The sequence below is a fragment of the Antechinus flavipes genome, chromosome 4 (assembly GCF_016432865.1).
Source record: "Antechinus flavipes isolate AdamAnt ecotype Samford, QLD, Australia chromosome 4, AdamAnt_v2, whole genome shotgun sequence".
In the NCBI taxonomy this organism is placed as follows: domain Eukaryota; kingdom Metazoa; phylum Chordata; class Mammalia; order Dasyuromorphia; family Dasyuridae; genus Antechinus; species Antechinus flavipes.
In genome coordinates, this window is record NC_067401.1 from 117,971,946 (window position 1) to 117,997,168 (window position 25,223).

The 25,223-nt window shown below is 40.6% G+C and overlaps 1 protein-coding gene across 5 annotated transcripts in view; it reads right to left on the bottom strand.

The window, feature by feature from the left end:
• Positions 1-25,223, bottom strand: part of YPEL2 (yippee like 2) — a 69,311-nt gene that overhangs the window by 28,047 nt on the left and 16,041 nt on the right. For all 5 annotated transcript variants that reach the window (XR_007953240.1, XM_051994143.1, XM_051994141.1 and 2 more), the window contains one exon: positions 23,932-24,253. Coding sequence is in view for 4 of the 5 variants with exons in the window: in XM_051994141.1 (XP_051850101.1) it covers positions 23,932-24,253 (322 nt within the window). In the remaining variant the exon portion in view is untranslated. The remainder of the gene's footprint in view (positions 1-23,931; positions 24,254-25,223) is intronic.

Sequence of the window (25,223 nt, forward strand, 5' to 3'; positions counted from 1 at the left end):
TTTCAGGGAGGAATTTCATGCAGTTGGGGGATCAGAAAAGATCTCATATAGAAAGTGTAGGTTTTAATTTAAACTGAAAAAAATTGGTGAAGGTGGGAGTGTCATGGATGATAGCAAAATCCATATGGTTGAACCTGAAGAGCACCTGAAGAGGATTAATGTTTTAATGAAGCTGAAAAGTATGTTGGGGCCTATTGAAGGACTTTAAATAAGGAAGAAGAAAAAAATATTTGATCCTAGGGATCAGGGATATAGGGAGCAGGGAAATTAAGTAGTCAGACCTGTGCTTTGGCAAGTGAGTGGAAATGGGAAAAACTTGGGAGTAAGGAAGCCAATTTAGGAAGTTATTGTGATAGTCCAGACAATAATAAATTAGAATTGTGGCTGAGTGAGAGGAGAGAAAGGGACAGAATGCAGAAGAAAAATTAATAAGATTTGGTAGCTGACTGGATAAATAGTATAAGAAGTTGGATGACTCGAAGGTTGTAAAACTTATAATAATTAGACAGGTGCTTGCTCTGGTACATATATAAATATGTTTACCTTGTGTATGCATGAATCTCAAGCCAATAAGACTCCAGATTAGTAAATATTTTATCAGATGATGTTATGTACCTAGGATGATACAATGCCAGGTGCTGCTATGAGGTATAAAATAAGAGTCTAAAACATGATTATTACTCCCAAGGGAGTTTATAATCTAGTTGGGAAACAAGACTAATACAGATGAAACAAAAGATTAGACAGGAATATATTATAAATCTTAAATTGTGCATCAGAGGTTATAAATGTTAAGTATCAGATATCTTTGGAGAAGAAGCCTTTCCTGGAATTGTCAGAAGTCTTATTAATGATAGAAATGAGAGTTGGCTCTTGAAGAACATTTTATGGCCAGGAGATATAATTATCTCCTTTCACCAAAGCAGATCGCAACTCTCATATGACTTAGTAGATTAAAAATCCTAAGGAATTGCCTGAAGCTTAACAAGGGAAATTAAGTGCTTTACTAAGGTTCATAGCAAGTAAGTATCAAAGATTTGAACCTCTTTCTCTTTGGTTAAAGTCCAGCACCGTCACAGGACAAATTTGAGTATTAAGAACTTCCAAATCACAATGTAACTCTTCAATGACTGTTCGTGGCTTCCTGAAGAATAAGAGGATAGCATCACATGGGAACTGAAGAATGGCTCCTAAAACTCCCTTAACACAAGATTAATCACAGTAACATATTATCCTGTACGTTGCTTTCTATTTTCAAAGAATTTTTCCATGGAACTAAATTCTCAAGATTCTATCTCATTTAATCCTCACATATCATTGTACTCAGAAGCTAACTCAACAAAGACAAAAGATGAAACTGTGGCTCCCTACAAAGAGCTTATCCTCTTATCAGGGAAGATAACAGGTAGATATAAATATACAAACAATTTGAGAAGGGAAGAAATCAGTGACTGGTTGGGAGGAAAGACAAAAGAGAAAGGCACAGTTCACTAAAGATCTCCTTTATAAAGTATACAAGACCTCTAGTTTGGCTGGACCAGTGCATGGGAGGGGGTGGGAAGTGGGGTAATGTTTAATAAGACTGGGAAAAGATAACTTATGATGAAGGATTTTAAATGCCAAACAGAAATCTTATGTTTTTGATCCTAGAGGTAATAGGGAGCCATTAAAAAGGTAGGAGAATAAGTGGTCAAAACCATAATTTAGTAAAATCATTTTTTCTATGTAATGCACACAGAAAGTAATGCTACCTGATAGGCAGGTACCCGTTTTTCAGGCAGAACTGTTAGTGAAAAGGTGAAGCGATTTGTCCTGTGTTACAGGTAGGTATTCTAGGCCTTCTGATCCGAAGCCCACTATAACCTCCAGCCTGTGTGTCTGGGAGGCTCTGCCTCCCTTCCAGTGATAAGTATCTGCCCTGCTCACACCTGATAATATACAAGATCCCCGCCCTCGCCCACTGCTTTTCTTCTCTCACTGATGGTTTAGGCAGGCAAAGGCTCCTTGCGGCAGGCAGGGCGAGAGGTGTTAGAAAGCTGAGCTTCTTGCTAGAGTTCTGACATTACAGGGCCCAGCCAGCTGGCCTCCTCCAGGACTTTCCACACGAATCCTGGCACTTTCCGGCCTGCTCCATGAAGGGTGAAGGCGGCCAGCAGCAGGGATTGTCTGCAGCGGCAGAAAGATTCTTTGATTAGGCCTAGAGAAGAACTCAATTAGCATTATGGAAACATGGAGCAGATTTCAGAGAGGAGAGGTCAGAGCCAAGGCAGAGCATTTGCTATCAGTCGAGCAGGAAGTGCTCCTCAGATCTATTTTTAATCAGAATCCTCAGCTGGGGCTCCTGAGAGGAGGTCATTCCAAGACAAACACATAATAGCTACATTTCTTTACACTTTTTTTGCTTTGTTTTAAATAAAATCAGCTCTTTGGACTCTAGACAAATAATTCTTGCTCATTCTGCCTAGAATTGTGTGTGTGTATGTGCGTGTGCGTGTGCGTGTGTGTGTGTGTGTGTGTGTGTTTGGGGGGGAGGGAGCTAAAAAGGGATGGGAATGATAGGGGACCACCTTGCGGGTTAGACTGTCAGAAAGCAACGGCCTTAGGGAACTTCAATAATAAAGCACCTCAAGTGGGGTCCAGACTGTACCTTGTGCAGACAGTTATGGAGAGAGACATTCAGGCTATGTCCTTGGAGAGGAGAGTCAGCCTAGGAAATGAGAGGGCCACACAGAAAAAAGAACAGAGCCTATGGGCCTTATCCTGTACACTGTCCACTCCTTCTTCCTGGTTACACTCCCGCTGCTGGCTTAAATGTGTATTCACCCATTTCAGTTTGGTAACTAAAAACCAGTCTACCCAGTCAGTTACCCAAGAGTAAGGTCTGGTAATGGGGAACTTTCGTGGGGTTTTTGTGTGTGTGAGATACGTGTGTATGCTGTGTGTGTTAAGAGAGAGAAGCTGCCACCCTTAATTTGTAGATCCAGATTCAGGAACATTTTGTTTCTTCTACTTACTCCAAAGCACAGCTAATGTCCTAGCTGGGTCCAGCCCAGGGAATGAACATCACTAAAAAACATTCCTAGTGCTGGAGCCTGGCTCGGGCAGATCCCACAGAGACAGGGCCTGGCTCCGGAGGCCACCCCACATTCCCCCAGCCCACACACCAAACACAGCCGTTCCCTGTATCTCCTGACACTTATGAACCTTCAGCCCCCAGTTTCCACTGGAAATGTAAAGACTGAGCATATGCACAATTGTTTCCTAGCCAAGTCAAATTCCAACCCTGGATAAAGGGCCAGAGTCAGCCACAACCCAGGGCCTTGCTATACCACACCTAGGGCAGAAGTGAGCTGTACAGTCCCTCTCATTGAACAGGATATGGTCAATTCCTCCAGCATCCTCCCCTCTTCTTTCTCTGCTCTTATCTCCCAAGGAAAAGCTAAGCCCAAAGGGCACCTTGGTTGACGGATGGCCGCCTAACAGAATGAAATAGGAGACAAAGAACTTGGGACAACTTAACACTGGCATGAAACTGGCAGGAGATCTAGTGAGAAAGCAATATGCTTGATAGCATCCCTTAAAGTACTCAGGTCTGAGGGCTGACTGTGGATCTGAATCCTTTTCTTCCTACAGAGGGAGAGAGGGAGGAAAGAATGATGGGAAAGAAGAAGGGAGGAAGAGAAAGCGGGAAGAAAAGAAGGGAGAGGAGGGGGAGGAGGAAGAAGAAGGGGAAAAGAAAGAAGAAGAAATCAACCAATTATGAAAAGGAAGGAATCAATCATATTAAGCTCCTACTATGTTCCAGACACACATTCCTAAGTGATTTACAAATCTTATCTGAACTACATACAAGAAACCATGTATAAATACATGTTAATATCATCTCCATTTTACACTTGAAAAGACCAAGGCAGACAAAAATGATGGGACTTGTCCAGGATCTCACAGCTGGTGGCTGAAGCTAAACTGGAATTCAAGTCTATTTGATTCTACCATTACCTCTGTGAATTAGTCTATTATTGAGGAGAAAACTGAGGTTTCAAAGTTTAGTGACTCTCACACTTTTAAGAAAATGTTGAAATTTGAGCATAAAAGTTAGATGCATCAATAGTTTTTAAGCCTTTTTGTGTTTTTGTGTCCCCAGGGCAATCAAGGAAGTCTACGGACCTCTTCTCAAAAATGTTTTTAAAAGCATAAAATGAAATACATAAGATTGGGTGCAGAAACCAATTATATTGAAATATAATTTAAAATTTGGCTTTGGGGTTATTTTTTTTTTAAACAAGTTAGGTGGCCCATCATTATGGCTGCCTCTCAAGGTTCCTTCCTCTGAAGAACACAGATGTTAAGCCCCAAAGACACAATGGCCCTCTCTCCCCATCCCTCAAGAAGGCCCTGGCTCAGTAAGAGTTTGAGAATCAGACAACTGCCTTACCTACTTCCAAGGTTTACTTCTTTAGGTTTCAGGGAAGAAGAGAGTTAATAAGTAAACTGTCAGATGAGGAATAAACTCTTCCCCCACTCCATTCCTAGGCTCAGGACAAAATTTGAATTGGAAATCTGAATAAGAAATAAGAGGAATTTCATAGTTCAGATGAAGTTCACTGGAAGAAGACAGGGAGGTTCCATGAGGGGTTTTACCTACTGACTTCCACAGCAGGTCAGACAGGCCCGCCCAGTTGCCTGAGTCCATTCTAGGAGCTAAGTCTGGGCTTGGCTCCACTGTAGGCCAATAATAGGGCACACAATAATGTCAAGGCCTTCAAACTGTTCTCCTCATTATCAAATCCAGGCTATGTCAACACGGATCTTTGGGAGTTACTGATACAGTCCCCCAGCTTACATGGAGGTCAGCTGGTGGATTATGGATTAATTTCCAAGGGAAGGTTCATGCAGGATGGAAGAGCGTGTCTGCAAAGATTTTCCTCCAGTAACTCAACACACCCTTCTTCCAGAGTGGGATTCTTAACCTGAGGACTATGGGCTCCGAAAGGGTCCTTGGATAAATGTCCTTGAACTTTTGGAAAAAAAGCATGTCCTCCAATTTTAGTAAATAAAGGCAACCACCCACCAGACTGCCAAGGGGTCCTAGACACAAAAAAAGGTGAAGAGCTCATGCTCTAGAGTGCCAAGGTCTAAAGCAGAGTGTCATACACTGCCTAATGACCCTACACAAAACACATAAGATGCAGAAGTCACAAATTTGCTCTTGCCATCCTCCCAGATGCAGCAAAGTCAAATTTCAGTTCTTCAGAACTTGCTTGCAATTAGGGAAACAAAAGTAATGGAAATCCAAAGGAGTTACATCATCTGGGCATTAAGTTATATGAATCTAACTATACTTGTTCAGCAAAAAGAGAACCAACAATTTAAATAATGCTGTGTGATTCCACCCACCATTGCACTCACTGAATGTGGGTCCAGTGGGAGAATCTACGCAGTCCCATCCCCCATCTGCGGCACAACGGAATGAAGGGCCCCATACCCAACAAAGCCCCTGAAGTAAGGGAACTGGCGTTTTGCATTTTCTTTTCATCACTGACCGTACCAGAACACTTCAGAGGAAGACATCAGTTCTTCTGATTCTGCATAACCCTATGCCCATTACTAGTGCTATTAAACTGTGTTACATAACTGCAAACCAATTTAGCATCCTCTCTCCTATACCAGCAGAGTTTGCATGAATACAAGTATATAATAAAAACAGGTTTTGGAGATCAACCATAATCTTGATTCTGACATTTATTTTAAGTGTAGCAAGTATTCCTACTCATCAAAAGAGATAAAGCGTAAAAGATTTTGTAAATCTTACAGCATTATATAAACGTCAGATTTGATCTCAGGGGGTGTTGTAAGGAAAGCACTATAAAAATGGGAGCATTTGGGGTGTGTATGTGTTTGTGTGTGTGTGTGGAGGGTGGGGAGGGTGTGTTCCTGAACCCGTGATTTCATTGGTCTAGGGAATCGTGTGAGGAAACTCCCTGTTACATTGCTAACTGGCATCTGTTGTGTATACCTCTAGCTGCCTGGGATGCTAAGGTTTGGAAACCAGTGGTTCAGCCACTGAGCTAACCAACCCCTGAAACATCGCGCACCCTCCATGGTTCCTTCGGAAATCACAAAGAATGATCTCACCATCTCTATTTCACAGGAAATCAGCACGATCATCTGCTTCTAGAGATATAACAGGGGTAGGGGTAGGGGGTGGGGAGAAACAGAGCTAACCATTCACAGCATAGACAAAGGACAGAGGGAAAATTCCATAGAGCCCCTCTGCTAGTTGTGAGAGGGACTGTCTGTCACCAGTGTCAACACCTTGTAAAATCTTCCTGCCTGCCTTTCCATTCTTCTTCCCCTCATCATCACCCCTCTCTTTCAGGTCCTCTTTAAGGCAAGGACTGATGCTGGATTCTAGGGGTTCCTCAAGATACTCCATTTAACTGATTCCTGTCAGTACATTTTCACCAGCTGTCCCTCACAGCAGCCCCTCCTTATCTGTCTCCCAACTTCCTTCAAATCCTAGCTAAAATCCCACCTTCTACAAGAAGTCTTTCCCAGTCTCCCTTAATACTATACTAGTGTCTTTCCTGAGAACCTCCAATTTATTGTATATTTTCTTGTTTGCATTTAATATATACTTAAATATTAAATTAAATTTAAATATTAAATCGTATTTATATAAACATTTCTATGTTTATATAAACTTAATAAGCACTTAATATAGTGCCTATCATATACTACCTGTTTTTTTGTTTTGTTTTGTTTTTGCTTTTTGCTGAGGCAATTGGGGTTAAGTGACTTTCCTAGGGTCACACAACTAGATACTACCTGTTTTGATAAATGTTAGCTATTGATTTGGCTACTGCAGGAGCTCTGGAGGTTCCCACGTGAGTCATGGGTCTGCTGGTCACAGATTCTCACAAGATTTAGATGTATGGTAAAGATGTAGAGGCTAACCCTGCAAGATATCCACAGCCAGGATACACAATTAGCTGTTTAGGAATCTAGGAAAGGGTTAGTACTTCTGCCTCATGACTTGTTGAGCAAAGGGCTCCGAGTCCATTTCAAGGTGACCAGTTATACTGGGACTTGGCACCAGTCCTGTGACCTAGATTTTTCAAACCTTATCTTATCTCTCTTTTCTCAAGTATTTATTCAGCACCTAATGCCCCAGGCAGGAGCTAGCTCTGACTAGTCTGTTGTTTATTTTATCGGACAACAAAATAGGGGAAAATTCTCCTCCCCCAGTTATACCTTGCCTTCCTCTCTATTCTGAGGAAGGAAAGGGACAAGGAATGATGAAACACAAAGCAGTCAGATGAATCTTGTCTCTACCATCTTCCAGTTTTTTCAGTGTGGGAAAGGACATTTATAGAAGCATCTTGACTTTTTATCCAAGCTGGAAATGATTCCTCTAGGCCCTTCTCAATATTTCGAGGAACAAGAAATTACCAATGGCTTTCCCCAGGTAACACAAAGAAGCCAAGCCAAATGTGTACCCAAAAAAAAAAAAAAAAAAAGTAACCTCAAAACCCCCAGTAAGCCTTTTCTCTGGGGAAGGAGGCTTTCTGGTCCTAGCTCTACAAATTTTTCTTCTAATCCACACCAAAGGAAAAGACTGTGATCAACCACAGGAAGCTACAATTAAGGCCTGGCTCTGAAGAAATTCTGAAGAAAGAATCATTTTTCTAGGCTAAGCTAGCCTATGCTGACACAGCATGGGGAAAGGAGAGAAGGTAAGGCAGACTTAAGTTGAGAAAACCAGGGGCTGGAAGGAATTGTATCCCTTTGTTTTCAATGATTAACATAAATGTAAATATCATGGGAAACAGAGTGGTACATCAAAGAAAGAGCCCCCTAGATCTGGAGACAAGATCTGAGTTTGAAACCCTACCATCAATTATTACCTGTGTGATATGAAACACTATCTGAGCTTCAGTTCCTTCCTCTATAAAATGGGGGGGGGGGGGGAGAGGGGGAGAAGGAAAAAATATTAAATGAGGGGGTTGTTCTAGCTGATCTTCTACTCTTAAGATGTTATGAGTGTGTAACATCTATTGCTATAAAGTCAATATAGCAAAGTCTCTTTAACTCTCCCAGCACAACTCCCAACATCTAATCCTGATTAAGCTGGGGGTAGGAATTTTTGCTGCATTAATACTGAAGGAGTAAAGATAGTTTAAACCCTACTAAGTGAGCTGGTGGGCCTCGGCATTCCCTAATATGGATATTGCTGTTGTTGCTCTGGGTACTGGAAGGGCCCTTCCTAAATATATAGAGAGAGGACAACTCTTTCCCATCTAATTAGAGTTTTGATGTTATAATGAATGCTTTAATAGGACTATCTCTAAGGAGTCAGAGCAAATTATACCACCCTCACTCCTATATGCAAGAAAAATTTTAATGAACATAAGAGCAAATCAAAAGAGAGAAGTTTGAAAGACAGTAGGTAACTGGAGATGATATTAGAAGGGTAAAGGGAAAAGGATAGTCCTGGCTACTAGAACCAGGAGATGGTGGTTTATAAGAGGAAGGCTAATGACCACATATGTGGCTGAATGAGAACTTGCAAATGTGTAAATACAAGACAGGCAGTGTGGTATAGTGGAAAGTGTGTTAATTTTGGATTCAGGGTATGAATCCCCCTTTGGTACTACCTGTAAAGTCACTGGCAAGTAATTTATCTTTTTGGCTTCAATTTATTTCAGTCAAGATAATAATGCCTTTTTATTCACTCAATGTGACTGGAAGATTCAACACATAAAAAAAAAAAGTATCTAAGATTTATGAAAGCAATAATAGTGAATGACATTCCCATAATGAAGATGAAAATAATGATAATAATGATGACCAGGGCTCAAGACTCACCTCTGACAGATACTGTCTTGTTCTGGGAAAGATCCTTTTCCCCAGTATCCCCAAGCAAGTCTAAGATCAATAATCTGGGACTTTTCATTTGGGGTCCCTGGGTCCCCAAGGAGACCATGGAGAAATTGAAACATTTGATAAATGTATTTCAATATAAGTTGTTTGCTTTGTAATCCTAATGCATTTCATTTTCTGCATTAAAAAAAAATACTCTGAGACTTTCTTGGACCCATGGATTTCATACTGCCAGAGGGATTCATGACACACACAAAATACTAAGTAGTAGACAGAATTTCTCTCTACATCAGAGCTCTCTATACTAGTAAAATCACAGGTGTGGCAAAAAATAAAATGTTACAGATTTGTTGAAAGCAACAGCTCATCAGGCTATATCCTTATCCTCTCCTACTGGTTACTGCCCAGTCCAGCCTTCCTAGCTGCCATCAGAACCAACAAGTTGTGGGAATACTGGTTAGAAAAAGAGATACAAAGGACTGGAGCAATGTAAAGAAAGATTCTAATTCCTAGAAAGGACTGATTTATAACTCCTCTCTCTAAATCTGTACACTGCTCCTCAGTGGCTGAAGAAATCAGGATTGAGGAAAGATTTTGAATATAAAAAACATCAGAAAAAAAGTCTTCTGGATGATCAAAATAACACCTTTCTAAGTAAGAACTTCCTCTCATCCCCAAGATGGAGACTGTATTGCTGCTACAATTTACATAGAGGGCTTAGGAACTCACTTTGGGCTGCCTAGGCCCTTTATTAGCCTAGCCCCACATTTTTGTAGCTTGCTGTTAAGGAGACCAAAACCACAGTAACCAAAATTACTGGGAGGGAAGCCGACAAGGTGGGGCAAAGATGGGACAACTATGGCAGCTTTTTTTCATTTTAATGTCAGTGTTCCTTTAGACCTACTAAAACCTCAGACAAGGAAGACGGTTGAATGAAGAACATTCCCACAGCTATTATTTAATTACTTCCAGAAGAGAGTATCTCCTAGGCATTGAAAGGCCTCACACAGAGAGACAGCATTATCAGGAATGGAAGCCCTGGTCTCAGCCCTGGGTTAGAATTACACATTCCATGCCCTTACTAGCTAAGAGACAAATTATATCACTCCTTGAACCTTCACTTACCTCATCTGTGAAATGGGAATATTGTCCTAAAACATTTCTTTTATCAGGTGATTGGGAAGAAAGTGCATTGCAAATCTTTAAATTACTATAGAAATACAAGGATTTTTATTAAAATCATCCCAGGAAATTCTATAAGAAAAAGGTAACAAGTTAAAAAATGAAGAGACACAAGGGAAATGTCCCCAGAAATATCATTCTATTACTGTTGTCCATGCACACATACCTGTTGTCAAAGTCTGATTTTACTTAGTGAATCCTCAAATAAAATCCATCCTTTTTCCTGGGCAGCAAGCAGGCTTTCTGACAGAAGCTTAATCCTGCTAAATCTCCTCATCCTCCTGAAGCAACACAGGCCAGGATGCAAGCCAGAATCTCACAGAATTTCAGAAGCTAAGAGTCTAAAGGGATCTCAATGACTGTCAGGTCAATCAATAAGCATTTATTAAGTGCCTACTATGTACTAGGCACTTATGTTTTGCTAAGACAGAAATCCCTATGCTCAGAAGTTTATATTCTGCCATTCTTTAAACCAATCCATGTCCGTATAGGAATTCCCTCTACAATTGCCAAAAAGTAATCATCCAGCCTCTGCCTTAAGACCTCCAGGGAGGAGGACACCACTGCAGCCCATCTTGTTTTCAAAAAGCTTTAATACATCAAACTGAAACGTGTCTCACTGCTAGTTCTCTCTTGAGGACAGGTGGAGCAAATCTAATCCCTGTCCTACATTCCTGAGTTACTGTGAACACCATTATCCCAGCCTCCTTGAACACACTACATGTTTTCTCTTTTCCAGACTAAACATGCCCAGTTTTTTCAACTAATCCTAAAATGGCAAGATATATAACAGTAGTCTTTGAAGGAGGGCTGAAGCTTGATCCCTCAGGGGTATGAGTGACCCTTATGATCAGATAATCATAGAGAGGAAAATGGTTTTGTATTCTACCCTCCCCACCATCGCTATGGGTAAGGTTTGTCACTAAATCAACAACATTCTATCTTCCACCTTCCTGACTCTGACCCCTCTTCACCATATGTTAAGTTCCCAAACTTCCCTTCTTTCACATCTAGAATGGCTAGTTCAGAGAAGTCATGACATCATTACTGGCTGGCTGGCACTCATAGGAGCAACCGCTCAGGTGCCGTTGGGAAAATGTCTACCTTTTGCCTTGTAGATCACCTAGGATCCCCTTCCCTTTCCACCAAGGGAAATAACCTTTGGAAGGGAAGAGTGTGACAGCAAGTCTCACAGGACGACCAACAGCTATGATTGTCATTGAAGATTTCAATTGTCTTTGCTCTCAGATCCATCTTTCTTCTCAATTTCTCTATTGATGTACAGAGAACCACTCCATAGCCTCCCAGGTTCCTTCCTTTTTCTCAACTCACAAATCAAATAGCCAAATCTTGTCAATTCTTTAGCTGTGCCATCCTTTCCTCTCCACTCCACAGCCACCACCCTAGTTCTCTCTCCTCGTTACTTATGCAACAGCTTTCTAATTAGTTTCCCTGCCTCAAGTCTTTTCCTTCTCCAAACCAAACTGCCTATATGGCCATCTGACCCTACTCAAACTCCAGTGGCTCCCAATTAAGTCTAGTATCAACTACCTTATGCTTTTAAATTTTCTATTTTGGTAAATTTCATAACATAGAATTATGTATAATCTATATTTATAGATATAAACATATATCAGGGATACAAGATCAAAAAATTCTCTTAATGGAATGTGTGTAATCAAAAAAAATTTAAAGGAACCCCCTCCCCCTCCCACATCCCTCATCATTCTGCTCTTCTCAATATCCCTCCTAAAAATGCAGTGTTCAGAAGCAAGTACAAAATGCCAAATGTCTTTCTGTCCAGGGCAGAGTAGAACAGCCCTAGATCAAATGAATTTTTTTGGCCACTCCATAGTCTGAGTAACAATTATTAAAATCCCTTAAATATTTTTCACTCCTGAAAACACAACTTAAATCAGTCTCTCAATTTAATAGTGAAAGGGCACTATGCTGATTACTACAAGGTTTAAAAGAGCAAATGAGATGCACAGAGCTTTTTGCAAACCTTAAAAATGCTATATAAAAACCTTAAAAGTGCTATATAAATACCATCGACTTTTGTTATATATAAAGACAAGGTCCTTGACCTTCAAAAGTTTACAATCTAATTGGGGGGGGGGGGGGAAGGGGGAGACGACAAACATGAGAAATGAAGCAATGAGACATGAATAGTACAAAAGGCATCATAAAGTAGCACATGACTAATTGCCAAATGAACAACAGACACATATGCTTTAAGATTTCAAATAAGAAAGGTCATGGACTTTGTAGTTGAAGCATGGAGAGGTTAAGGAACTTGTTCTGAGTCTCATATTGGCAAATGTCCGAGGCAGAATTTAGAACCACATCTTCCTGATTTCAGTCCAGTGCCCTACTCACTAAAGTAAGCTGCCTCTAAAATGGAAGGATGGTGCAGTAAAGTGCTGGGCCTGGAGTCAGGAAGTTTCATCTTTCTAAATTCAAATCTGGCCTCAGATACTTCCTATCTGTGTGACTCTGGGCAAGTCCCAACCCAGTTCCCACCCTCAGTTTCCTCCCGTGTAAAATGAGATGGAGAAGGAAATGGCAAAATCACCCCAGCATCTTTGCCATGAAAACCCCAAATGGGGTCACAAAGAGTCAGACATTCCAGAAAAATAAGTACAATAGAGGGAAGGCTAGAACAGGACTTCTTAAACTTTTTCTACTCATGACCCCTTTTTACCTAAGAAATTTTTATATGATCCTGGGTATATAAGCAAATAAAATAAGTATACAAATCTAACATTTACATTTCACAACTTTCACATTCAGTTACAAGAAGACTCCATATGGGGTTGTAACACACAGTTTAAGAAGTTGGGATTTAGGAAAAGGATTTGAGCTCAGTCTTTAAAAGGTTCCCATCCAATGTTAGATCTGTGAATGGGATTTTGACTAGAGGAAGGGAAGGGAAGAGCAGATATTTCAACTACAGAAGCACTATGAGGAAAATCAAAGGAAAATATATGAGTCATTTACCTATAGGGTGACATTCAGCTAAAGACTATCACTAGTGATAGAAGGACTCTGTAATACCAGCTATACAAGTAGAGACTTTAAATCCCTTTTCCTCCTTGCTTTAGCCCTGTAGATCATGATGGATTATTCTTATGCTCAGGATGCTCCCCTTCTTGAAACTTCCTCCTTTTCTTGTTCAGGGAGAATCCTCTGGGCTAACCATGCTAAAAAATACCTCAGGAGGTATTTGCCCATGGTTACAGATGTGATGCCAATTAATGGCACCAGGAAGGGCCTCTTTCTCAATTTTCATAATTATCATTATGGGTAATGAGGTAACTATGTGAGAGACAAATATACATCTCTAAACCTGCTCTCATTCTCAGACTCTAACGCCCTTCTCAAGCCCAAGTGAAGAAGTCTCCCAACTACAAGGGTTTACAAAGCCCAGGGTTGATTTTTACAACACATCTCAGAGGCCAAGTCAACATTTCTTTTTGGTATTACAGCAATCAGGGAGAGATTCATATTTGAGCAGCCTCATGCTCCAGTGGTCTGGAGTCTGCAGCAAAAACACAGATGATTCACCAGCCTTCATCCCTGGCAGCTCCCTAGATAATAAATTGGAGAGTGATTTTCCTTCTGCCCAGATCATTAATTTTCACATGGAGTGAGAGCTACTACGAGATAGATCTTGCCTCCCATCCAAAAGGAAAAGAGAGAGTGACTTTCAACTCTGCTTTGGATAATGAGCTGTCCTGAATTCATGTCAATCACATCAATCCACAAGCATTTTTAGATACCATATATGCCAAGTACTGAGGAGACAAAGACAAACAGTACCTGCCCTCAAGGAACTTATATTCTACTGGGGCAAATCAGATAGGGAGAAATGACTTCACACTTAACAGTGGTTGTAAATCTTCCTACGATTAGCTGACAACTGATATTTACTGAAGAGCTATGTCTCCAAAAAGGAGACCAGCAATAGTTGAGATTCAGTAGTAGCCAATGCCACCCCCATCCCCCCACCCCCCATCTCCATCATTCATATCCACTGATGAGCCTGGGAATCCAGCTTGCAGCCCTCACTATGAACCAGCCACAGCCATATTCTTGGCAGGCTCTAAGAATGGCCCTTCTCACCATGGACTGGCTGAGGAGAGAAAGGAAGCCAACAACACACAATATTGTGCATAATCCATATGGTTCCCTTCCACCCAAAGAAAGAAAAAATTGGCTGGAGAATGTCAGCGGACAGCCTGCAGGATTTGAAACCAAGAAAGACTTATATTCAAATCAAGTCACAGACTATTTACTAATCAACTAATATTTCTCAGCCTCAGTTTCCTCATCTATAACATGGGAATTAGAATACCAGCCTCTTCTTGGGTTACTGTGAGCAGCAAATGAAGATAATATATACGGGTGTTTTGAAGACATCAATATCAGCTGTTCTTAAGGCGGCCCAGGGAAGGGGAAGAAGAACTGTATTTGAAGTCAAATGATCTGGGTGTTAATCATGGTTCTGCTGTGCAGTATCTGTATGACTTTGAACAAGTCACTTCACTGCTTGAGCTTCAGTTGCCTCTGTAAAATGAGGAAGCTGGCTTACCTAGACACTGAGGTTCCATTCCAGCTGACATTCTCTGTGGTTCTGTGCTACTTGGTTTCCTAACCTTCCTTTTCTTTTGGAAATAGCATTTTATTTTTTCCAATTACATGTTTTCAACATTTTTTTTTTATATTTTGAGTTCTAAATTTGTTTCCCTCCCTCACTACCATTCCCCTCCCCACAAGATGGGAAGCAATCTGATATAGGATGTACATGTGTAATCATGTGAACATATTTCTACATTAGGCATGTTGTAAAAGAAGAATCAGAACAAAAAAGAAAAGCCATGAGAAAGAAAAAAAAACAAAAATGGTATGCTTTGGTCTGCATTCAGACTCCATATTATTTCTCTGAATGCGGATGGCATTTTCTGAGTTTTTTGGAATTGTCTTAGATCATTGAGCTAAGTCTATCAAAGTTGATCACACTATGTTGCCGTTGCTATGCACAATGTTCTCCTGGTTCTGCTTACCTCATTCAGTTTATGTAAATCTTTTCAGATTTTTCTGAAATCAGTTCACTCATTTCTTAAAGCACAACAGTATTCCATTACACTCATACACCAAAACTTGTTTAGTCATGCAATAGTTCACGGACATTCCCTCAATTTCCAATTCTTTGCCATTATATAAAGAGCTGCTTTATGTGGGTCCTTTTCCCTTTTTTATGTTATCTTTAGGATATAGACCTAGTTGTGATATCACTGGACCCAAGATTATGCATAAACCCATATTGTTCTCCAAAATGACTGGATCACTTCACAACTCCACCCACAATACATGCATTAGTGTTCCAATTTCTCCAATATTTATCATTTTCCTTTTCTATCATATTAGTCAAATAGGTGTGTGGTGATACCTCAGAGTTGTTTTATTTTGCATTTCTCTAATCATTGGTGATTTAGAACATTTTTTCAAGCAACTATAGACAGCTTTAATTTTTTTATCTGAAAAATGCCTATTCATACCCTTTGACCATTTATCAATTGGGGAGTGACTTGTGTTCTTATCAATTTGACAATTCTCTACATATGAAAAATGAGGCCTTTATCATAGCAAAATTATAGTAAAAATTGTTTCCCAACTTTCTGTTTTCCTTCTAAACTTGGTTGCTTTGGTTTTGTTTTTAATTTTTTAATATAATCAAAATTATCCATTTTGCATTTCATAATGTTCTCTCTCATTTGGTCATAAATTCTTCCCTTCTCCATAGATCTGACAGATAAATTACTTTTTACCCTCCTAAGTTGCTTATGGAATCGTTCTTTATGTCTAAATCATGTACCCATTTTGACCTTATCTTGGAATATGGTGGGAGATGTTGCTAACCTTTCTTTTCTATCCAATGAAGTTTCCCTGGAGGGCAATTCTAGAAGATGAAGCTTTGGGAGATCTGGTACAGAAGATAAAAGGAGAAAAGATTTAGAGCTAGAAGGGAATTATCTCCTCTCATAAACCATCTAATATCTAAATCAGGAACTTGAATAGTCCAAATTGAATGGCTTGCCCAAGATCACACAAGTCAAAAGAGCAATGAAGTCTAGAAAGAAGTGTGACGACTATCTCTTTTTAAGAACATGAATGAGTATGATTTAGATATACTGTATGTATGTAATGACTCAACTCTTCCCTCCAGTTCCATGATGAAACACATTCTCCACTATCAAGAAACCCTATTTTCACCAACACATTAAGGATTAATCCACTAGTCACACACTAATGGATGGTCAATCCATTAGAAGAGCTTCTTCAAAGTATAAATAGTCCTTTAGATGACTCCCAAATTTTGCCACCAATCTTGACCTTTCTTCAGTATTTCAATTTCCAGATTCAGCAGTTGGTTGGACATTTCTATCTGGATAACCCATCAACATCTCACTCATGTCTCAAATTCAGAGCAACATCTTTTTTTCATCTGATCTGTTCTTCCTTACGCGCTACTTACTTAAGATACCACCATTTATCTTTTCTCCTATGTCACTCCTCTGCTCAATAATTTTCTATGGCTCCCTATTGCCTAGTCAGCAAAATCCAAACTTTTGTCCCAAATTCAAGGGGCATTTATAATAATCTGGTATCAAACTGTACTTTCCAAACTTCTCATATTACTATTCCCTTTCCCTTTTACTATCCAGATTAGACTACTCATTCGTCCACATGGTGTTTGCTCTTCTGCTTCATACTACTTATTATTAGTTGATGGTTTTTCCCCCCTTATACATAAAATCCTCTTCACCATTTAAATTCTGAGGCTTATTTAATGGTAACAGGTCAACAAAGAGCTTTTATTTATTCCCCAAATGAGTGCTTAACTACATTATCAGACCTCAATTAATATGGTCTTATCTTTCTCTAATTCTTAATATAACCCAGAGCATTGTAGACATCTGTGTTTGCAGTTTACCTCCTAGATTAGAAATTCCATGAGGGCAAAACCTACATTTTTATATTTTACACACGTACACAGACACACACACACGGATGTATGTGTATATATATTTATATATACACATGTAATGTGTATGTGTGTAAAGATATTTACATATGTGTGTGCATATATATACATGTGTGTGTCTCCTAGTGCTTTCAGTGATCTGCATACTGTATTTGAATGAATGAAAAAATTTATGAATACTGAATTTTTTAATGGGTCACTCTGATATACCTTTAAGGGGCCAGCAATACTTTGCGGGTGCTACAGAAAGTATTTCATGGAAAACAGTATAGATGGTAAAAGGGAAAGTGTAATCCTCTTGGTTGAAAGCCCTTCAAAAATCTCAAAAAAGTTTACCAAAGTGCATATTCTAGGTCTGTTGAGCAGTGAGCCTATGGAGATTTTTCTACTCATTCTAGCTGTCTTATCTTTTTCAATGGCAATTTTGTTTTTGCCTTGTTCTTCAGGCATGTCAACCTTATCCAACTCTTCATGACCCCATGTGGAGTTTTCTTAGCCAAGATACAGGAGTCAGTTGCCATTTCCTTCTCCAGATAATTTTACACATAAGGATCCTGCAGCTCAATCATTGTCTGAGATTGAATTTGAATTCAGCTCCTGCCTACTCCAGGTCCAGCACTATTTACTGTACCAAAGGCAGCTTTTCTTGTTCTATATTCCTGAAAGCACATTTTTACAGTAGCATTCTTTACTAAAGAAGCACAACAATGTAAGCCATTCCTTGTGCCAACTCAAAATGCCACCTCCCTGCACACTCCAACATCTGAGCCATGACAGCCCCTAGATAAGAAGCTGGAGGATGTCTCAGCACATTCCCTAGATATCTCAAGTCATCAATTCACTGAGCTTCTTTCACCCTTTCTTCCCTCTCCTCCAGAACAAAAACAGGCTTACAGTCTTGGAGACATACCAGGCTTTCCCAACTCTCCCTTTCTCTTATCTCCTTCCCTTTCAGGTTCATTTTTTTCTGGAGCTCTGATTCTAAGGGAAAATTACACAGCTAATGTAAGATGTAGCTATGCTGAGCTTATGGGGAAAAGGGAACTATCTGACTTGGATGGCAAGAAATTCAAGTGAAAAAGAGGTAGAGGAGTACTATTGCAAGTGCCTCGAAGTCTAGAATCAAAGTTATAGTGCAAGAAAAGGAGCCAGGAATCTTACTCTCCCTTTCCTGGGAATCTAACTCCCTGGAGGACCTTGAACTCAACATTTCAGTTCTTCTCATCTCCATAATGGAATTTGGCCAAAATAATAATAAAAAGTGTAACAATTTCCAATCTGCAGATAAAGGCTCTATTAAGAGTACAAAGTATCACTTAACTACCCCAGCTTCAATCTGTCAGCTTCAGCTCCCATGTCCCTCAGGACATTCTTCAAAACCAAAAGAGATGAAGTCAAGACTGGGAAAATAGAGACATATTCTCCAGTGGGGCTTTCTTAAATGGAAAAGAGGAAAGGGTGGGAGGGAAGGGGGGGGGGGGGGTGGGAGACAACAACTGAAAATAAAGACTGTCTGTTTCCCAAGAAGGCGGCTGAGGAGAAACTATTCTTTCCATTAAGTAAACCTCCAAAAGAACCTATGGATTATTTTTTGCTGGGGCTAACCAAGGAACAAAATAAAAGAATCTTTGTACAATGCCAGCCAGTTTCCTTACTCTTTTAACAACAGCCAGTTCTGCTCAATTTTCTAAAATACAGAGCTTTAAAATCTCCCCCCCCCCCCCCCCCATCTATCCACTCATCCATCCTAACCCTGGAGAGAGCAAGGAAACTAAAGCTTGTGCTAAATTTGGCCTGTGCTTGTGAATAGACCTCTCTCTGCAGGGAAAAGGGAGACTCTAAAGGAGGACCTGAAGCCAGCAAAGTCTGGATTCCAAGAACATAAGAGGCTAGAACAGCACTAGGGTAAGGTGATCTAGGTACTCCACCCAGCCTCATTTACACAGCATTCAGGTTTTTTCAAGGTCACTGCCAGACACTATATCCAAGATTTTTTTTTAATTAAAATTTAGTTTTCTCTTACAAACCTAAAATAACTTCCTGTTTAACAGCCTTCTCCACCTAAGGAAGAGAAAAACTGGAAAGAAGACCAAAATAATTCTGGATCCACCTGGAAAGGTCATTTGAAAGTTTCTCTCTCTTCCCTCGCTGGGGACAGAGAGCATAATTCTTCCCTGTTCATGTTACCCAATACATTCCCTCCCCACAATTTAGGCACTCTGGTAGAAATTCTTATAACCAATTGGAGGGGGAGGAGGGAGGAAGAGAACCCAATGGAGAAAAAGCCTACCACCCCCACCCCCACCCCCCTTAAGGTTTCTGGCCTGGCCTAGCCTAGAGATAAAGACCTTTCTTTTTCATCATCTAGGAAAGTCGATTCCATTCAGAGTTAAAGAGCTTCTGGTACAAGACCTCCAATCAAATAATATCAAGAGTTCTGATACTCACTATATGACTCACAGACAAACCTAAGATCCTAAGCCTCAACTTTCCCATCTGTACTTTAGAACAATGGATTTTAGGTCAAGAAGATCTGAATTCAAATCCTGTCCTAAAAACTTATTAGCTATGGAAACAACATCTTGCATTATTTCACATGAATAATTGACATACAGCTCATCTTCTTGGCAGGTATAGAAGGGATGGGAGGTAAGGAGAGATTTTAGAGTTAAAATTAAATTTAATAATTTAAAATGTAATAATGTTAAAAATAAATATATATTTTAAAATACTAATAAGTAACTCTGACCAAATCTGTTAAACCTTTCTGAGCCTCAGATTTTTTTTTAATTTGTAAAATGGGGGTTATGATAACCCCTACCTCAGAAGGATATATTTTCTATAATTTGTTTAAGATTATCATTACTTCAACTTCAAAGATTTATAATTTTATGAGGGAAGAGACTCGTTCACGTCATCAACATAGACTGCAACCCCTCTTCAAGAACTGCTGTGATTAAAAAATACTTCAGTCTATAGCCAAACTGAGTCTCCTTATCAGTGTGGCCCCAAAAGGCTTTCCAACTCAATAGCATCTTATTAAGTGAGCTTGTACTCTTCTTTAGAAGTTTTAGAAAACTCAAGTTCACTTACATGACGTGGAGCAGGGCTTTAGGAGAAGGCATAGGATAGAACTTTACTGGGAAGTCCCAGCTATAAAATATGACCTACAATATAGTTCAAGAAAAATGTCTTATACTGCACTTTGGAGACAATACAACGAAAGAGAAATGACCTATAGTCAGGAAACCTACCTTTGAATGTCCACCACCCCCTATACACACACATACACACTGCTGCTGTTGTTGTTTGTACTTCTTGAAGAGGACCCAAGACCGAGAGGAGATGATGCTATGATGTGTAAATAAGTAGGATTGAAGTAAGGGAGGGCTGTGCAAGGTAACCTGTCTCACTTTCCACAACTATAGCTGGGTCCACACACACACACACACACACACACACACGATTATACATGTATCATCTATAAAATGGGGATAATAAAGCCCAAAATACCAAATAGGGATTTATTTTACATAAATCAATTATTGTTACTTTAAGTCTTAAAATGCTATACTGAAAAAAAAAAATGACAACAAAAACTGGAGGACAGAGGAAAACCATGGAAAAAGTCTTCCAAAAAATCCCTCGAGTCAACCAGACACTTTGCCCCTTCACTATGGTTCATTTAACATTAGATACTTTTTCAACCCAAACTTGGCCAGAGAACTACAGTGTAAGCTTCCCATCACCTCATGCTCAGACTAGACTGACTTGAGTGAGTTATCACAGCAAATCCTCCCCTCCCTTTCACTATGTTTAAGGCATGAATAGACTACTCTAAGATAGGGGAGTATCTCCAAAAGTCGACTTTGGCCAAATAGATCTTATATGGCTGATGTTGACATGGCCAGTAATCAGACTGATGTCCCCTTCTCAGTAGTAACAAGATTCCCAGTGGAAAGGAGTCATTCTATCACCCATCCTCCACTCTGGTGCTTTATCAGAAAAACCAAACTGTCTTGTCTTGTCTTTCCTTTCCTCCTCTTCCTCCCCACTCCCTCATTTTATCCTAAGATACAGAGGGAAATGAGAAAAGTAAGATCCTGAGAAATATGAATACTGGGGTTAAAATGAAGAAATTGGAATCGAGACAATTGCAAAAAATAAAAATTTAAAGAATAAAGGCATTGGGGGGGGGGGGGAGGGAAAGAGAAATCTCACAACTTTTGACATGTCAGTTTCCCTAGACAGAAAGATTTCAATCCAATGTCATGGTCACTATGATCTTCTCCATCATTCTCCTTGATGGCTAAAACAGTTGTTCTCAGCTAGGGAAGGAGAAGAGAGCAGAGATCCCCAACTTTTTCCTACTTTTAAAAAGCAAGGGGTTTCTAGAAAATCCAGAGGAGCCAAGACAAGCTAAATTGTCAGAGAAAGAGGCTCAACCAGAGTAGTCTCTGTAGGGGCAGGGACCCCTATTTGTCCACTAAAGTACTTTTGTACACAGCAGGCCTTTAATAAATGCAGGTTCAATTGACTGGAGTCTAGGTCATCTAAATGCAGGAGCATTAAGGAGAAAGAATAAAGGGAATAGAAAGGAAGCAGACCAAAAGAACTTTTGCCTTCCTCCTATTTATGAGAATCCTAATAGAGAATAGAGATATCCTAATAGAGAATCTCTATAGTCAATTCACTTGCATGTTATAGCATTACCACCCATATAAAAATGAAGAACAAACAACAACAGTCAGATATTCTCTCTCACTGAAATCTGAGGTGGATTAGGCTGGCTAATGGCTATCCATTATCCGCTGAGAATCCAGCAGGGTCAGCTTCTCTCTCCATGGCAGCACCAAAAGCTGAATCTCTAGGGTTCTATGGGACTCTATAGGGAGTCTCTATGGGAGACTCTCCAGGCAGGGAAGCTAGCTAAGGCCTTGTAACTCGAAACTGTGGCTCAGGCTCAGAAGGGAGAGGAGGTTCTGTCTACTTCATCTGATTCTGCTCTTCTGAGATTCCTCTTTCCCAAAGGTTCTCAACATTTTTAGGGATCATGAACCCCCCCTTCTTTGAGAGTCTGATGATGGATCCCTTCTCTAAAGGATGTTTCTTTAAAAATCCATAATTGAGGGAAATGCTAAATTTCAGTTAGAGGTCAGTTAAAATAAAGATGTCATTTTTTCACCACCCAAGTTTATAAACTGGATGAAATCTGTCTGGGGACAGCCTAAGAGCCCCTGCTTTATATCCCATCATTGCTCCTTTTCTAGTAGCCACTTTCATTTACTGTGCTAGGCAGTGAGTTGGGAAGCTCCGTCATGCTCTCCCAGGATTAACTAGCTCCCCCAGCCTAGCTCAGCTTAGTGAGCTGATAATTGTGTCTTTATCCTGCAGTGTTCTGCAATGAGTCAAGTGCAGACTTAGGGCCACACTTGAAGCTCAAGGTCCCCTTGCCCCAGCAGCTTAGTGCAGATGGCTGCTGGTCAAGGCAAGCGGCAACCCCATCTGTGCTGTGATTCTTCAGGTCTGTGACTGAAGACTGAGCACACACAATCCTCAGCCTCACAGTGGCTCCAAGTCAAGCCAGGGGATTTCCCATGGACACACCAAGAAAACTATGTATCTGAGAAGATTTTCCCAGCTGCCAAACAAGAGAGATGCTTTTAGAAGGAAACTGTTCTGCTTTCCATGATGTCCTTTATATTTCTCATTCCAGGCTAGCTTCTAGACTGGAGAAGCCCTAAGGGGCCAAGGTCTGCCTAAGGCAGTGCCTCCTTCAACATTAGGCTAAGCAAGGATAAGAAGGAGGAGTCGGTGCAAGAGGCAGAGAAAAGGAAAAGTCAGTTAATGCTCTGACCTCTGGGGGAATTTTTTTTGCCAGGATGGGTGGGAATTCTGGCTGAGAAGGAAAGATGGATGCTATTGCTTTTGTTTATGACCCCAAAAATAGCACTATTTTTGTCCTGGATGGCCAGGTGCAAGTTGCCTAGATTCATAGGCTAAATGCTCTAGTCTAGTATCGGAGAATCTGGGCTCAAATCCTGTCTCAGATCCTTAATCTCTGAGACTTTAGTTCCTCATCTATAAAATGGACTACAGGGAATCTCTGGATTCATGTTTCTATAATCCCAGGGTCCCGTGTGCTTTCATCAGTTCTTCAACTAATTTTCTTTTGGTTCTCTCTATAGATGCTTGACCACTTCTGCAAATCAACTGACAGGGAGGAAAGGGCCTGTGAACTTTTTAGATACACACACACACACACACACACACACACACACACAATTATATTTCAATAGAATTTATTTCTTTTGTAATTCTGTGTATTTTATGTATTTTAAAATATTCTTTGAAGGGGTCCAAGGCCTTACCAGATTTCCAAAGAAATGTATGACACAAACTAGCATAAGGACAACTGGGCTAACCTTAAATATGATTATCTATGACCTTATCTGACATTCCAAACCGGTCCCAGAAAGATTGCAATATGTGTAAGCCAGTGGGCTTAGGACAACCACATCCCATCATCCCCAATAATGCCCCTCTATCTCCCCTTTCCTAACTGGCACATAACCCCAGCTGATTGCAGGCTAGATAATGACCAATTTCTCACTTAAATTACATCATCCCCTCCATTCCCCAAGTGTCTTCTCAGCTGACTAAAAGCACCAAAATGGGGGTGGCTGAGATGAGAAGGGAAGTCAACCTCACCAGTGAGAGATCTGTCCCCTAGTGAAACAGCACAACTCATCCTGGTAGACCTTACGAGTGAGGAAGAAGTGCCCCCAACAAGCGGCAGCACAAGGTAGGACACCTACCTTGGAAATGAGTTCATCATGGTTGGCCAGGTGAGCCCTGCAATGGATACAGCTGTAGGTCCGGTGGCAAGAAGGCAAGTATGCCTGAAAAGTCTTGGACCTCGTCATCTTCACCATTGGAGCCGCCGCTGAATGCTGTGCAAACTCAGGAGTGGCCCAGGAGGTGCTCCCACAGGACGGGTCGCAGGGGAAACACCGAAAGACACAGGTAAAGGCCGTGGTTTTGGCAGGTGGCGGGTGTGGGGCAGGCTCCACACACTGGCGATGGCTTCGGAGGAAAGACTCACTCGCAGGCAGAGGTCTGCGGCACGTTGTCAGCAGCCTGCAGTGCCAACAGAGAGAAAAATAATTAGCCATGGGACCAAGGCTTCTGACTCATAGCCCAAAAGCTGTCAGAGATGCTGCCTATGAAGTGAACCAGGAGACAAGGAGAGCCCAGAATCCCCTTCTAGGACCACAAGGTCTTATCTCTTCAATGTTCTTCTTTGTAATATCCCCAAAATTAAATTAAATGAAGCGTGAAGCATTGTAAAGGACGCAATATCTCCACTTTTGCTGAATGGTGACAGACACTTCTACATACAACCCCCAAGCTAGAAGTGTATTCAATAGCTACCAGAGAGTGTCCATTAAAATCCAGCAAGCTGGATGCTACCCACATCATGACAGAGGTGACAGATGGGCTCGGGGCACAGGATGAGTCATTTCTGGACCTGGACAGTGCAGGAGTTTGTTCTCCTCGACTATGCATGTTTATTATGAAAGGAAGGTGGGAGGGAAAGAACAGATTTTTTTAATTCAAAAAATATGTTTGTTTGTTTTTTTTAATCCAGTAATCTGGATTCCAGTCAAATTTGCCCCTTTGGGCTGGGAAAAGTTATGACTCCAAAATGTGCTGGGCCAGAGTCCATGTAGAAAAAACTCTAAGGGAATCCCCTTCTTTGCCTTTGCCTTAGCCTGAGGCTTAGAACCACTGATTCCCAACATTTGCATGGAGAATTTCTCATCCCCAAGTGGCACCTCCAGAATCCTCTAAGAGACTATCAATAAAGATGCAGTCAACCCTAAATCAACCTTTGCTCCTATAACTGGACTTGGGGATTGCTGAACTTTTGTCATTTTTTCATCTTCACATCCCCAGCTCATAATACAGTACACACTGACCATGGCAAGTCTTTATTAGACTTTATTGTTTTAATAGGTCTTTATTCAATTGAACTGAGCATAAACACCAGCAGGAGACTGGCTGGCCAACTTCTTTCAAGGAAGTCAGTCAGTCAATAAGCATTTAT